The 16424-nt window shown below is 34.3% G+C and overlaps 1 protein-coding gene across 7 annotated transcripts in view; it reads right to left on the minus strand.

The window, feature by feature from the left end:
- znf618 (zinc finger protein 618) overlaps positions 1-16424 on the minus strand; it is an 82747-nt gene that overhangs the window by 5983 nt on the left and 60340 nt on the right. For 3 of the 7 annotated variants that reach the window (XM_049465863.1, XM_049465850.1, XM_049465846.1), the window contains 5 exons: positions 11948-11992; positions 9768-9845; positions 7495-7545; positions 6422-6553; positions 4638-4766 (listed from right to left, as the gene is read on the minus strand). In XM_049465863.1, coding sequence (XP_049321820.1) covers positions 4638-4766; positions 6422-6553; positions 7495-7545; positions 9768-9845; positions 11948-11992 — 435 coding nt within the window. The remainder of the gene's footprint in view (positions 1-4637; positions 4767-6421; positions 6554-7494; positions 7546-9767; positions 9846-11947; positions 11993-16424) is intronic. The other 4 variants (XM_049465875.1, XM_049465871.1, XM_049465867.1 and 1 more) reach the window with 3 other exon arrangements.

A 16424-nucleotide genomic window follows, 5' to 3' on the forward strand; every position in this document is an offset into this window, starting at 1 on the left:
TGGCACAATATTTCAGGGTATAATATCGTTAACCATATTCAAGAAATGGCACACCCCTACTGTGAAGTATCCTACATTATAAATGAAGGAACTCATAAGGAATCATGTAGTAACTTAAAATCAAGTTAAACAAACCAAAAAATACTCTGTGAAGAAGCATTTAGGTTCTCTTATCTGGGGAGCTGCTGCTAACTTGTTAACATGCGGTTTCTGAGGCTGGTAACTCTGATGAACTTATCCTGTACAACAGAGGAAGCTCTTGCTCTTCTTTTTCTGGGGTGGTCTTGATGAGGGCCAGTTTCATCATAACGTTTTTGATGGTCTTTGCGACTGCACTTGAGCATACTTTCAAAGTTCTTAGTTGAGAAGCTCTTGCCATAATTAAGCAATAATACACCCGAGGTCTGTGTTATAACGTGTATTATTGGCACTGCTGTGCTGTGGTCACTGTATATTGAAAGATTTTTAATAAAAAGAGGAGAAAATAGGATCTGTTTGGCTATAATCACTTCGCCAGTTAAAATTTCCAAAAGTTCCATTACTGCTCTGTTTGTAGCTGCGCTGTTTGGTTTGTAAGCGCTGCATCGTTGCTAGGTTACCTGTATGTGGCGGATATGGAGTAATACATGGAGAGCTTTGGTTACAGTGCATTACCGGCTGATTATGGCACTCATAAAACTCTTCTCAGCCAATCACATTGCAGGGTCTGAACTAACTGTGTTATAATCTGGATTAGAATATTACTCAAATTGAGCTATTATTCACTGTATACCTGTAACTCTACCTCTTCACCACTTTACAACGGAGGCAAATAATTCAAGTAATTAACTCTTGATGAGTTCAGCACAGCTGTTAACTGAAAGCCTGAATTCCAGGTGACTCTACCTCATAAAGCTGACTGAGAAAATCTGCAAAGGCAAGATCTTTAAAGCTGTCTAATCGAAGCAAGAGGTGCTACTTTGAAGAATGTAAAATATAATTTTACATAGTTTGGGTGACTTTAGTATTAATTTACAATGCAGAACATTTTAAAATAATGAAAAAAACAAAAACAAAAAAGGAGTACCAGTAAGCCCAACAACACCGCAGCACGCTCCTGCAGTTCAGAGAGGTCAGAATATATCAGAGCACAGTTAAAGCTGGGTAATATTTGGCAGCAGAGTTAGTCCAAGGGTCATTTTTCTCCTCTCAAGTTAACTGATTGGATTTAGTTTTTGGATTGTATTAAGTTTTTTCCTAAAATAGCCACTAAAAAGTGCACAAAAGTGCTTAATTCAACCCGAAATCTATATATATATATATAATATCATTGAAAAGTTACTTTATTTCAGTAATTCAGTTCAAAATGTGAAACTCACATATTATATAGATGTAAAAAACAAAGAGTGATCTATTTTAAGTGTTTATTTCTTTTATAGTTGATTATTACGGCTTACAGCCAATGAAAACCCCAAAATCTCAGAAAATAAAAGTCTCAGAAAATAAGAGTATTATATAAGACCAATTGGTACTTTTGGTACAGTGTGGGTAGAGTGCCAAGTGTACCAGCGAGTGAAATGATCTAATTCCAAAGCAATTAATCCTATTTTTTTCTGATAAGAATTTTGTCTTACTAAACATTGTGTGTAAATCTGTTTTGTTTATTTTTAGGAATAATTAATCTTATTCAGTCTTACTTAAAATTTCTACCTTATTCTAAGTAATCTGACCCAAAATAAGCACAAACACTTGCCAAGTTATTATGATTCTTGTTTACAAATTTAAGCCAGAAAATAAGGAATTTGTGCTTGATTTAGATCCTACTTCACTTAGACTTTGTGATTGGTAGAAAGAAATCTTACTATGAAAAATTTCATTTCATTTCTTATATAATATTCTAATTTTCTAAAACACTCATTTTTGGGTTTTCATTGGCTGTAAGCCATAACCATTAACCAAAAAAAAAAAAAAAAAAAAAAAAAAAAAAAAAAAATTATATATATATATATATATATATATATATATATATATATATATATATATATATATATATATATATATATACACACACACACTTTTTGTTTATTTTTTAGGAATATTTAATCTTATTCAGTCTTACATAGAATTTCTACCTTATTCTAAGTAATCTGACCCAAAATAAGCACAAGTTGCCAGTCAAGTTATTATGATTCTTGTATACAAGACCTTGTGATTGGTTGTTTTAAGAAATCTTACTACGGAAAATTTCATTTTCCAGCAGGACTTGGCACACTGCCCACACTGCCGAAAGTACCAATTGGTCTTATATAATATTGTAATTTTTTTTTTGAGACACCGTAATCATCAACAGTAAAAGAAATAAACGCTTAAAATAGATCACTCTGTGTTTAATACATCTATATAATATATGAGTTTCACATTTTGAACTGAATCACTGAAATAACTGAATCACTGTGTACAAAAAAAGAAAAAAAAAATATATATATATATAGTTTCTTTGATTTTACCAAATGTAAAACCTCTGGAATATAATCAAAAGGAAGATAGATTATCACAAGCCATCAAACCAAACTGAACTGCTTGAATTTAGGAGTTAAGGCATAAAGTAATCCAAAAGCAGTGTGTAAGACTGGTGGAGGAGAACATGATGCCAAGATACATGAAAACTGTGATTAAAACCAGGGTTATTCCACAAAATATTGATTTCTGAACTTGTTTTCTTTGCATTATTTGAGGTCTGAAAGCTCTGCATCTTTTTTTGTTATTTCAGCCATTTCCCATTTTCTGCAAAAAATGCTCTAAATAACTATATTTTTATTTGGAATTTGGGAGAAATGTTGTCTGTAGTTTATAGAATAAAACAACAATGTTCATTTTACTCAAACATAAACCTATAAATAGTAAAATCAGAGAAACTGATTCAGAAGCTGTATATATAAATCTGTAGGGCTGCACAATATTGTGGGAAAAGTACAGTACACTGCAATATTACATAATACAGGAATCTTCACCAGATTCCTTCAGAAGTCATTGATCCAACATGTCATAATATTAATAATGCAGACTGAAGTGAAATAAATTATACTGGAGAGTGATTGTTCTTTCTCTATGAGACAGTAAAAAATAATATAGCATAACTTTAGTAGTATGTAGAATTACAATTAAATGTCCGGTGATGTGACTGATATGTGATAATGTGATAAAAATGTGACCAATTTTCATTCATCATAATCATTTAAGGCAGAGTTACAGAAGCAGCAGGACTGAGTTTAACCTCTAGGAGGAGCACTAGGCAGGCTGGGAAAAACAAAAGTGTCATTTATCAGCTAAAAATGGCTTTTGTTCAACAAATCCTTTGTTTGACTGCAGTGATTTAATAAGTATACATACCAAAAGTCAAACGTTTGGACACACCTCTTCTTATTTAAAGTGAGTTTTATTTCTTTTTATGATTTTTTATATTGTAAATTTAATATGGAAGACTATATTAAAGCTCTACAGGAACACATTCAGAATTATTCATTAAATAAAAAGTGTTAAACAAACCAGAAAATGTTTTTTTTCTATACTAAGTATTACATTTATCTTTGAGGACAGATCTGCAGACTCTTGGTGAGATTTTAATCTGTGTCTTCATGAGGGAGAGTCACCTGGAATAGTTTTCTCAGCATCTTGAATTAGGAAGGAGTTCCTGGAGGTGCTGAACAATAGATGCTGCTTTTCCTTCACGCTGTGAAGCTCCAGCTCATCCCAATTAAATCACCTCAATCTCAGTTCATTAGCTTTGGATCAGGGGATTAATGCGGAGGATGAACGCTATTTTTACTGTTTACTATGTAATTCTATATGTGTGCCTATTAATTTACAATGTAGAAAATAAATTAAATTAAGAAAATAAAGAAAAACACTGAATGAAAAAAGTTTTTTTTTAAACTTGGACTAGCACTGTATGTAAAAAATCGATGGATAATTAAATAAATAAATAAATACAATTCTTGTATTGTTATATATTGTATTTTTCGCACTATATGGTATACCTAAAATCCTTTAATATCAGATATTAAAAATCGACTTTTTACCAGTCAGGTATTAAGGAGCAGTACAGCCACTCCACTGAAGTACTGAGTTATACAGGAGTTTCAGTGAAGTTTCTCCAGCACTAAGGATTGGGTGCAGCAGCATTAGCATTAGCCGCTAACCGCAGCGCTAGCTCTTTCCCCGTTTAGATGTGAATATTATTGGACTGTAGTCTGCATATTTAAAAAAAAAAGGTCACACACACTTTTTATTGTTTGCTTAGATCGCTGTTTTGAACCCACCAATCTCCTTACAGATTAACACCTTTTTTTTTTGCTACATTAAATGTTGTTTAACAAAAGGAAGAAGCTACTCCCTGCATCACTTATGATTAAATGACTGGTTGGCAGCTGAAACAAACAGCCATGCAGTTATTATCCAATAGGAGGGTCTTGGCTATTTGCTTAGTTAAACATTTTTTACTAATAACTAATGCTATACCAGAGGAGAAATTAAAAACGCTATGCAGTTCTTAAATACTGCTAGAGGCGCTGCAGAGCACCATATAGAACAGCACCACCAAAGAAGCAGATACAGCTCGCTAGCTAACGCTAGCCAATAAGCAGAACAAGCTAACATACTGAAGTAATTGTAGCTCAGCTCTGTGGAGTCAAACACTCGTCTCGCTCTGTCCTGCCTGGAGAGACATGAGAACAGCACTTTATCTGAGAAGCTCCTGCTGCTGTTCCTCACTGTATGAGTGTTTTTATCTGAGTAAAATAGAAAAACAACATCAAACAGCAATTTTATTTTACTTTGAAAGGAAGAGGAATGGAATTCACAAGCAATCCAACCAATCTGTTCCAAGCTTTAGCTCTGTGCGCCACCATTACTGTACTAATAATAACATAGACACACACACACACACATATATATATATATATATATATACATACATACATAGACTCCGCATAGGTTAGTAGCTGGTACCAGGAGGCAGGCTATGCGGAGTCTATGTATATATATGTCAGTCATTATCAGTACAGTGATGACGGCACACGGAGCTGAAGCTCCAAGTATTGTAGAATAAAAACAGTGTTTTAAACATTTTTTAATAAGCTTTTTGTGCACTTTTTAAGTCACTGATGCCTGGTTTTAAATGTCAGGGCTCTCCGGATTCTACCGAGGAGTGGTGGAGCTACTTTGAGCTGGATAACGGTGTAAAAAGAGATTTATCATTATTTGTCATCCAGTCTGAAGGGTGTTTGGAGAAACTGTTCAAATTTCTGGATCTCAGAACGCTGTGGGAGAACGGAGGTGTACTATTTATCAAATATAAGTACTTTTGTATCATGTTTTACTATGACAAAAGTCAATTTTACACTGGAGCAGGGGCGTCGCCTGGCCAGGGCTTTCCATATAATTTTCCAGTAGCCCCGAATCGTTTGGCTCAGCTTAGCTGTATTATTAATAAGGAGACTGACTGTGTGTGAATGAGAAATCTCTTAACGCTAATCACAGAGCCAGTTTAAGGATAAGGTTCTGCCTTTCAGCAGAAACAGCCAATCAGCTCCCACCTCGCTATATATAACGAAAATTAAACATTATATATCAGGATACTTATTGTAGTATATGTACAGGGGTTGGACAATGAAACTGAAACACCTGGTTTTAGAGCACAATAATTTGTTGTGGTGACGGACAATTCTGGTGGAAACAGGAGAGTTGAGGTGCACATTGAATTCTGCCGTGATTTGATCAGCCGTGGTTTTATGTTTTTTGGATACAATCCGGGTTAGCACCTGAACATCCCTTTCAGACAGCTTCCTCTTACAGCGTCCACAGTTAATCCTGTTGGATGTGGTTGGTCCTTCTTGGTGGTATGCTGACATTACCCTGGATATCGTGGCTCTTGATGCATCACAAAGACTTGCTGTCTTGGTCACAGATGCTCCAGCAAGACGTGCATCAAAAATTTGTCCTCTTTTGAACTCTGGTATGTCGCCCATAATGTTGTGTGCATTGCAATATTTAGAGCAGAACTGTGCTCTTACCCTGCTAATTGAACCTTCACACTCTGCTTTTACAGGTGTAATGTGCAATTAATGAAGATTGAACACCAGGCTGCTCCAATTTAGCCATGAAACCTAAAATCCCACACTAAAACGAAGACAGGTGTTTCAGTTTCATTGTGCAACCCCTGTATATATACATACCCAAGCAACGCCCCTGCACCGGAGTTCTCCTTTAACGAGATCAAACTCCTATTCATAGCCCTGTTTACTGTAGTTATAATAGATTAAATAATCTGTAGAAGTATTTAGTAGTACAGTGATGTACAGAATGGGGCATATGGGAAGGCTGTTCACTCTCACAGCAGGGAGAAAAGCACAGACACGGTGACTGAGCAGAAATCTGCACTCACGGTAGGAAGGCATGTGGTTCCTCTGTGCAGGCGGAGGGGACTTCCAGGTCTGCTCCTGCGACGCTATGGGGGGTTGGCAGGGTTTAGCAGGAGGAGGAAGAGCGTCCTCTTTAGTGTGATTCTCATTATCCGCTGAAAGAAAAACAGATAATAAACTGAGCATTCTCACGTTTTCATCTCCTTTATCATCAGAATTTACAGTCAGAACACACAGTGGGGTCCAAAAGTCTGAGATAAGACTGACAATCTGGGGTTTTCCCCTCAAATTTATTAATAAAAAACAGAAATTTGTAAAAATCCAGGTGGAGACTCGTTTTTTTGGCCAGGCAGTGTATATTACACGAACTTAAAATTTCGTAGGTAACCCGGTTTTGTAGTATGGGATGGGACATCCTCTACTGGAGAATATTATCTATTATATTTGTTTTATAAATTTCTTTCTTTAATTTATAGTTTTCCTTGTTTTACTTTTGGCCTTTTACCTTTTTATTTAATTTATTTTATCCTTTTATTGATTTTTTTATTTTATATTTTTTATTCTAATTATTTATCTCTTTATTTAATTGCTTTACATTTTAGCCTGTCTGCTTTAATCCTTATTCATTTAGTCTAAGTTATTTTATTTCTTCTTAATTCAATCTTATATTGTTTGATTGTTTTTTTTAACACTTTTACCATTTAATTTTGATTGCTTTGTTTATGAAGTTCCTTATTTTAGTTGAACCTGATTAAACACTTGGTTTTTAAATTTTTTTTTTTTTGTACATGCTCTTTTTGAATGCAATTTTGAAACTATCCAAGCAAAACAGGTTAGGAGATTTATTCAGGATTCTGCACTATTTTTAAGGCGAATATTCAAATTTAAGCAAGTGTGACATTAAGCATGCTCTGACCTTTTATTCAGAAAGGTCAGACGTATTCTGATCTGAATCTCTTCCATTAAAACTAAGTCGTGTTCTTGTAGTTGAATGCACTGAATGCAATTTGACTTCTGTCTAGGTTGTTTTCAGTCAGTGGAGCACCTGTGTTTCACACTGACGGCTAAGATAGCAATACACCGGCCAAAAAATCACCTGAACAAACCCCATTTCCAGACCACCAAGCCCACCGGCGTAGAAACAGCTCTGGAAAAAAAATAAGAGAGCACTTCATTTTTTTTAACGAGTTTCTCTGATTTTGCAATTTATAGGTTTATGTTTGAGTAAAATGATCATTGTTGTTTTATTCTATAAACTACAGACAACATTTATTTTGTAGGAAATGAGAAACGGATGAAATACCAAAAAAGATTGAAATAAAACAAGTTCATATTCATAAAGTTTTAAGAGTTCAGAAATGAATATTTGTTGGAATAACCCTTTTGGTTTGTAATCACAGTTTTTATGCATCTTGGCATCATGTTCTCCTCCACCAGTCTTACACACTGCTTTTGGATAACTTTATACCACTCCTGTTGCAAAAATTCAAGCAGTTCAATTTGGTTTGATGGCTTGAGGTTTTCAATTTGGTAAAATCATTTTTAAGTGGTCTCTTTTTTTCCCCACAGCTGTATATATCTATATATGCATTAAAAATCAATCAATCAACCTTTATTTTGACTCGGAAGTACATTGAGGGCAACCCTAATTTTCAATGTAGCCGAGCATTTACAAAAACAGGGATTAACATGACAAAAAAAAGCTAAATTAATTATTTTAAAAAAGAATTAGAATAAAATAATAATAGTAATAATAATAAGAAAACTTGGTTTAATTGAAAAGAAATTAAGATCAAAATAAGATAAGATTAATACAACAAAAATTAGTTAAATTTAGGCTAAAACTAACTTTTACATAATACAATAAAAATACAAATAAATAAATGAACCAAAAAATATTAAAGCAATATTAAAAAAAAATAATAAAATAAATAAATAATAATAAAATGATCAGTGCCCTCAACGTTGATTGACAGATTGATTGATTGACTGATTGATTGATACAGTAATATAGCCATATTGAAGCAATTTTCTCATCCATATTATGGCAAGAACTTCATAACTAAGTGCATCATTTTCGCTAATAGTCTCAAACATCTGGAACCCCACTGTATGTTAAGATACTACATTTATTTTAGATATTTTATTATTCTAATTATTTATCTCTTCATTTTATTACATTTTAGCCTGTCTGCTTTAATTCTTATCATTTTATTCTGAGTTATTTTATTTTTTCTTAATTAATTCTTATATTGTTTACTTTTTTACTAACACTTTTACCATTTAATTCTGACTGCTTTGTTTGTGAAGTTCCTTATTTTAGTTGAACCTGATTAAACACTTGTTTTTTACATTTATGTTTCAGTCACTTTAAGTTGTAAATGCTCGGCTGCATTGAAAATAAACAAATCAATCAATCAATCAATCAATCAATCAATCAATCAATCAATCAATCAGCCTTTATGTTTACTCGGAAGTACATTGAGGGCAACCCTCATTTTCAATGTAGCCGAGCAATTTCAAAAACAGGGATTAACATGACAAAAAAAAAAAAAAAAGCTAAATTATTTTAAAATGACAGTAAATAATATATAAAAACAGAAAAAAAAATATTATTATTATTTTAATAAAACTTGGTTTAACTGATAAGAAATTAAGATAAAAATAAAATAAGATTAATACATCAAAAATTAGTTAAAATTAAGCTAAAACTAACTTTTACATAATACAATAAAAATAAAAAAGAAATAAATGAACTAAAAAAATGAAAGCACAATAATAAAAAAAAAACTATTAAAATAAATAAATAAATAAATAAATAAATAAAATTATGGTTACCCTCAATGTGGATTGATGGATTGACTGATTGATTGATTGATTAATTGACTGATTGATACAGTGAATAGCCTTTTTGAAGCAATTTTCTCATCCATATTATGGCAAGAACTTCATAACTAAGTGCAGCATTTTCTTTAACAGTCTCAAACATCTGGAACCCCACTGTAAGTTCAGATACTACATTTCTAAACCCGATGAAATGATGCAATCCTCTATAAATATGTATAAAAGCATGCAGCGATGGCCGACGAGACTTCACAGTGGTCATGTTGTGCCATGCAAGTGTATCCGTGCCTCCTGTGAGCGAATTACGTAACTCTGTAGGACGAATGTGGCTGAGTGGAATGAACATTAATGACATGGCGAGCGCTACGCATTTCTGTAGGCATGCGTCTAAACAAGGAATTATTCATGATCGGTCTTGCTTTCGACCCAATAATTACAAAAGTCCATAAAGAAAGCGGTAATCCTGATCCCGGCTCAGCCCGGTAAGGTGCTTAGTGACGGCAGGTCCGGGCGTGGGTGACTCACCGGCGTGGGACTGCATGTGCTCCATGAGGTTGTTGTAGAACTGGAACTGAATGCCACAGGATCCACACGTGTAGGCTTCTAGAAGACAAGGCCCATGGTCGCTCGCTTAGAACACAGTAATGCTAATGCTACAGCATGCTAACACACACTAAAGGCTCATTCAGGCTTCAGACAGGGGTCAAATTACATTAGAACTGATGTTCAGTAGAACTTCCAGTAGAGGTCAGCTCAGAGTCCAATCCATTCTGATTCAATATCAAAGTTCAAAGTTCATTTAAAGGGTATTTTAGATACAGTGGGCAGTTTTGTTCATATATTAAAAAAGTGATTTTTAATAGAATTAATAGAGAGCTAATATGCTGTACCATTCAAAAGTTGGGACACACCTTAAATACGTGTTTTTCCATTTTATATATATATATAAAAAGGAAAATAAATACTGAATTAATCCAAACTATAAAGAAAAACACATGGAATTTTGAGAGGAGTCTTTGTAATATGTGTTAGATAAACCCATGAGTATATTAAATCTAATGTGCTTAGCATTAGTATCTATGTTTTGTCTTACTGTTACGCTGTAGATAGTGAGTTAGCCTGGTTAGCGGTTAGGTAAGCTAGTTAGCCAACCTAACCAGTTAGCTTCTAGCTACTGTGATAAACTGACATGAATGAGCGTCGCAATTTAGCTTCAAAATGTGCTTAACGCTAAGCTAGCTAGCTACTCTTAGAAGCTTCTTTGAAACATTCATACATATACACTTAATAAGTAATTAGATACTTGGCTAAAGTGATAATTTACTAAATAATTTAGAATAAATTAAATATTTTAGTTTAGTTTTGATGTTTCCTTTTTCCCTTTAATTATTTTGTCTTTTTATTAATCAAATTTTCAGTCTTGCCCTTTATCATTTCATTTATTGTTTTCCTTTTTGAAACTTTTCCTTTTATTTCATTCTTTTATTAGTCTTTTTTTTATATACATATTTTTTACTCAAATTATTTATCTCTTTATTTAATCGCTTTATTTGATTTTGTCCTGTCTGCTTTAATTCTTATTCTTTTATTCTGATTTATTAATTTATTTCTTAATTATATCTTATATTGTTTGCTTGTTTTCTAACATTTTTACCATTTAATTTTGATTGTTTTTTAATGACGTTCCCTATTTTAGTTTAAACCGATTAAACACTTTTTTTATTATTAAAATTAATTTTTGTTGTAAAAGCTCGACTGCATTAAAAATGAGGGTTACCCTTAATGTATTACAGAGTAAAAATAAAAGTTGATTGATTGATTTAGTTAGATCTAGTAAAGCGCTTCAGTTTATTTACAGTAAGCTTAGATTTCCAACATTTTGTCTAAGAGTGAGTGTTCAGTGAAGTTTCTCCAGCACTAAGGCTGGGTGCAGCAGCATTAGCGTTAGCCGCTAACCACAGCGCTAGCAGGATGTAAATGCCACCCGATAGCACTGAACTGAGAAACCCTGAGTGTTCTTAGCTTGTTTTAACATGGTAAACACGCAGACTACAGTTCAATATACTCGACTCTGAACGGCGATAGAGCTAGTGCTGTGGTTAGCAGCTAATGCTAATGCTGCTGCACCTAGCCTTAGTGCTGGAGAAACTTTACTGAAAACTCCCCCTTATAACTCTGTACTTCAACGAAGTAGCTTTACTGCTCCTTTAATACCTGACTGGTAGAATTTATACATAAGAATCACCAGATTTTAAGGTGCATTTTTTCAATTTTTGGGAAAATTAAAAGGGTTTTAACTGTGCCTTATAGTCAGAATTTGTGATATGTAAGAGTTTAAAAGAATGTGCACAAATACGGACAAAATAAACCAGGAGTATGGACAGAATGCTATGTCTTTATCCATATTCAATTCCATATTTAACATCAAGCATAAATGAGCCTTAACACAATGCCCAGCTCTGCAGTATCTACTGTAGGTCACACTGTAAAGTCAAGACGACTGCTTGAGCTAACTATGGGAAGATGGCAAAGATGGAAACTATGGTAAAGATGGATTGAGCCATGCAATGAATTACTGATAATAATATTTATGATGAGAATATACATTTTTTAGCATGCTAACAAAGGGAAAAAAAACAATGAGAGAAACTAAAAGGTAAAGCGAGGACAGAAAGGAAATGAATGGACGTAAGGTTCATACTTACTCTGTGATGTGGGGAAGGAGGTGGGCATCATGGGGCTTGTAGTATCTGAAAGCCACATAAGGACAAGCATTTGTGAGGCACCCCTTGCCAATCCCTAATTATCTGGATTTCGGAATTATCTGGATTATCTGGATTGCTCCTAAAATGCGATCTGACCTTAGCTAAGTAAGGAAAAGCACATTTACCGGGAAGGCAAACAAACGAAGAAAAAAAAAACAGGCAATTCCAACGACTTAATAAACAAAAGCTGTCGAGGAACCCAGCCCATAAAAACTGAAAGTAATTCAGTCGATTCAAAACAACAATCAGCTATAACATTATACAGGTGCATCTTAAAAAAGTGGAAAATAATTGAAAAATTACTTTATTTCCGTAACTTTTTAATTAATTAACTAACTACACACAGAGTGTGATCTATTTTAAGTGTTTATTTCTTTTATTGTTCATGATGCTTATGGCTTTCAGCCAATGAAAATCCCAAAAATCAGTATCTCAGAATATAAATTAGAATATTAAATAAGACCAATTGGTTCTTTTGGCAGTGTGGGCAATGTGACAAGTTCTAATATTTACTTAGATTTCCAGATTTCCACTAAGGCTGGGTGCAGCAGCATTAGCATTTAGCATTAGCAGCTAACTGCTAGCACTAGCCATGGTTAGTGGCTAGGTTAGTGGCAAAAGCGCTACATTGAGGAACACATAGTGTTCCGGTAAGCCAGAGTGACATCATCTAACGCGGCGAGAGTGAAGAAAAACAGTCCAAAGACTCTAAAAGTGGAGAGGGTGCGCAGTTTTAGCACAGAAAAACGGGCCAAAGAGTCTAAAAGTGGAGAGAGTGTGCAAATGTAGCGCAGAAAAACGGGCCAAAGAGTCTAAAAACGGAGAGAGATATATTTCATTATTTGTTTTATTATAGAGTCTGTGGCCCGTGACTTCAAATATATTTCTCCTTCTGGCCCCCAACAAAAAAAGTTTGGACACCCCTGATCTAATGGTTCATCCCATGTAGCTTGTTTTAACACGATAAAAATGCACAAGCTACAGTCCAGTAATACTCACCACTGGATGGCGAAAGAGCTAGCGCTTAGTGCGGTTAGCGGCTAATGCTAATGCTGCTCCAGCAGTGCTAGCCGGGGTTAGCAGCAGGCTACCAGCCAGTAATGCTCACCTCTGAACGGCGCAAGAGGTAGCGCTTAGACCGGTTAGCGGCTACTGCTAATGCTGCCGGACCAACTGCAATGAAACTCCTGTATAACTCTGTACTTCAGTGGAGTGGCTTTACTGCTCCTTATTACCTGACTGGTAAAATTCATAAATAAGGCGCACTTGAGGATTTTTGCCAAAATTAAAGAACTTTAAGTGCACCTTATAGTGCGAAAAAAACATCGTACCAGCACAACACACACTAACACATCATACACCACCACCGCCATGCTAATCAGTGCTAATCACTGCAGTGCTGAGAATAATAATGACCCAACACCCAATGTGTCCGATATGATGAGAGGAACGAATACAATGGACAATGAGTGTAAAAAATAACATATAGTCATACTGTTATGGCAGATCGGCTTACAAAGAACCAGAAAACACAACGGAAAACATTATTACACATACCCATTCAGGCCTGGCTCAACATAACAATACACTGAATGTAGTGGATTCAAAAGGTCTCATTTCCACATGAATAAAACATATTACATCAACACAATCCTACCAGTGTGCCTACCACATAAACACATTCTAATCAAATAAATAATTTTTCATTGTGCTGCTTTTAAGAACGCAACATGGACTGAAATGTCAAAAGATTCATAATATACTGTTCACTATAAACTTAGAACTCGTAACTCAAAAAACATCAATTTATATTTTGCTAGAACAAAAAATACAGTTTGAGAACTACATGTCTAGATGTTTGTGGATGTTAGTTAAAGTAGCTAGATAAGTGTCAGGGAAATACTGTATTCAGTCCACTCTTAAAAATCTGTTTTAGTAGAGACCACTTGGGTTTCTGAATGAGTTTCTCTGATTTTGCTATTTATAGGTTTATGTTTGAGTAAAATGAACATTGTTGTTTTATTCTATAAACCACAGACAACATTTCTCCCAAATTCCAAATAAAAATATCGTCATTTAGAGGATTTATGTGCAGAAAAGGAGAAATGTCTGAAATAACAAAAAAAGATGCAGAGCTTTCAGACCTCAAATAATGCAAAGAAAACAAGTTCATATTCATAAAGTTTTAAGAGTTCAGAAATCAATATTTGGTGGAATAACCCTGGTCGTTTAATCACAGTTTTCATGCATCTTGGCATCATGTTCTCCTCCACCAGTCTTACACACTGCTTTTGGATAACTTTATGCTGCTTTACTCCTGGTGCAAAAATTCAAGCAGTTCAGTTTGGTGGTTTGATGGCTTGTGTTCATCCATCTTCCTCTTGATTATATTCTAGATGTTTTCAACTTGTTAAAATCAAAGAAACTCATCATTTTTAAGTGCTCTTTTAGCCTGTGTGAATGTTTCCTAAAATATACTTTATATCGAAATATTAAAATGTACTACACAATTGATCTAGGGCCCTAAAACAGTTAGAATGCAGTAAAATATGCATTGAATTGGGAGCATCATTAGTAAGAAGCACAATTAGAGGGCATGGCAAAAAGCAATAATCGTGACTAATCGACTAATCGAAAAATAATAATAATAATAATAATAATCGTCAGATTAGTCGACTACTAAAATAGTCATTAGTCACAGCAATGCCTCTATTATATACTCTAAATACTATACAGTATACTCATTTATTTTTGTTATACCCTTGATTTTAGAAGAAACCATGGCTGAGCAGGTGTCCCATTTCTTTTGTCCATACAGTGTATTACGTTTATGGAAGAGTCATCGGAAAACAAGATCTGTAGAAAGCCAATTTATTTTCTTATTCTCTTAAAATAATGACCACTTTCCTCAAAATTACGACATAATATAGACATTCTAGAGCTACATAATTTAACGATATACTGTTTAGGAGTAATGCACTCATTATATTCAGATAATAAGCCGAGATTCTGTAAATTTTGCTCATTATTTTGAGATAAACAATGAAAAACAGACAGAAAATGAGCAGAAATTGTATCCGGCAGAAATGAGCTACAAGGTCAGTTAAGCTCAAATCCTCAAGTGAACTGTTCCCTCACTATACAGAGCACTGTGCCAGGTTAATTCCAAACACAGCGCTGGACCTTTAATCTCTATGGCAAGTTCGTTTGGGGGGGTGGGGGGGGAGGGGGGTTGACCACCAGAGAAAGAATGCATAATATGTAATATGTGATCCGGTATAGTGCTGCTTTAGTCCAATGGGGAGGAGAGGAGTGGGCGGGGAGAAACAATAGGATTTCAGCTCTTGCTCATGAATATTCATACATGCAAACATATCGTCTCTGATTGGCTAACAGCACTGTGACATCAGGAGGCAGCGAGACGAACAACAGTTAGAAATATACAAATACATTTTTACACTAATAAAAAAAGTCTTTGCAATGTCATATGTTACTTTACAACATGTGTATAGTGCAGTGCAGCCACTGACCTAGTCTTAGAGTCTCTGTAAAACGCAAAATCCACCGGAGATCCTATTTAAACCTATAGTTACTTTCACAAAGAGGAGGGTAGTCCAGGTCCGGAAAGTTAAAATCCACCCCGGGGATTTTTACTTTGAACTAGTATAAACTAGAACTGTTCTAAACATACACCTACCTATCTCAATTGTACTTCGCTGGTGGTGTTCCTCCATAGACAAATTCGTTTAACCATTTGTTTCTTAGCTCTGAATTAGTGGGTAAAACATATTTATCTAAAACTAATGTGTTATTCGCACAAATAACAGGAATGAACTGCCATGTTGTTCCTAGAAGCGCTGTTAGCTCCTATCTGACGAGACATCCCCGTACCTTGAAATATTATTACTACTATTATTAGTATTATTACTGCGTGCTGTATGATTATAATGTTTTTTCTTGTGACTGACACCACTAATATAATATAATTTATTTTTTGCCAATCTAATGCTGATATTTCTTTAAAAACTTATAATAATAATAATAAAAAAAATAAATAATTTAAAGTATCATATATTGGTACCGTCATTTTTAAACATAATTTAAATAAAGTATGTAGAGAAACAAATCAAATAAATCAAATTAAATGTATTTGTATAGCGCTTTTTTTACAACTGATTTTGTCACAAAGCAGCTTTACAGAAATGTGTTCAGATACAAATACTTTAGGGCTACAGTCTGTAATTGTACAGAACTACAGAATTACAGGGTGTCATTTATCTTATTATCTTATATTGTCCTACTGTACAGGGGTTGGACAATGAAACTGAAACACCTGGTTTTACAGCACAATAATTGATTGTGGTGACGGACAGTTCTGGTGGAAACAGGAGAGTTGAGGTGCACATTGAATTCTGCC

This window comes from Astyanax mexicanus, chromosome 1 (assembly GCF_023375975.1).
Source record: "Astyanax mexicanus isolate ESR-SI-001 chromosome 1, AstMex3_surface, whole genome shotgun sequence".
Taxonomy (NCBI): Eukaryota; Metazoa; Chordata; class Actinopteri; order Characiformes; family Acestrorhamphidae; genus Astyanax; species Astyanax mexicanus.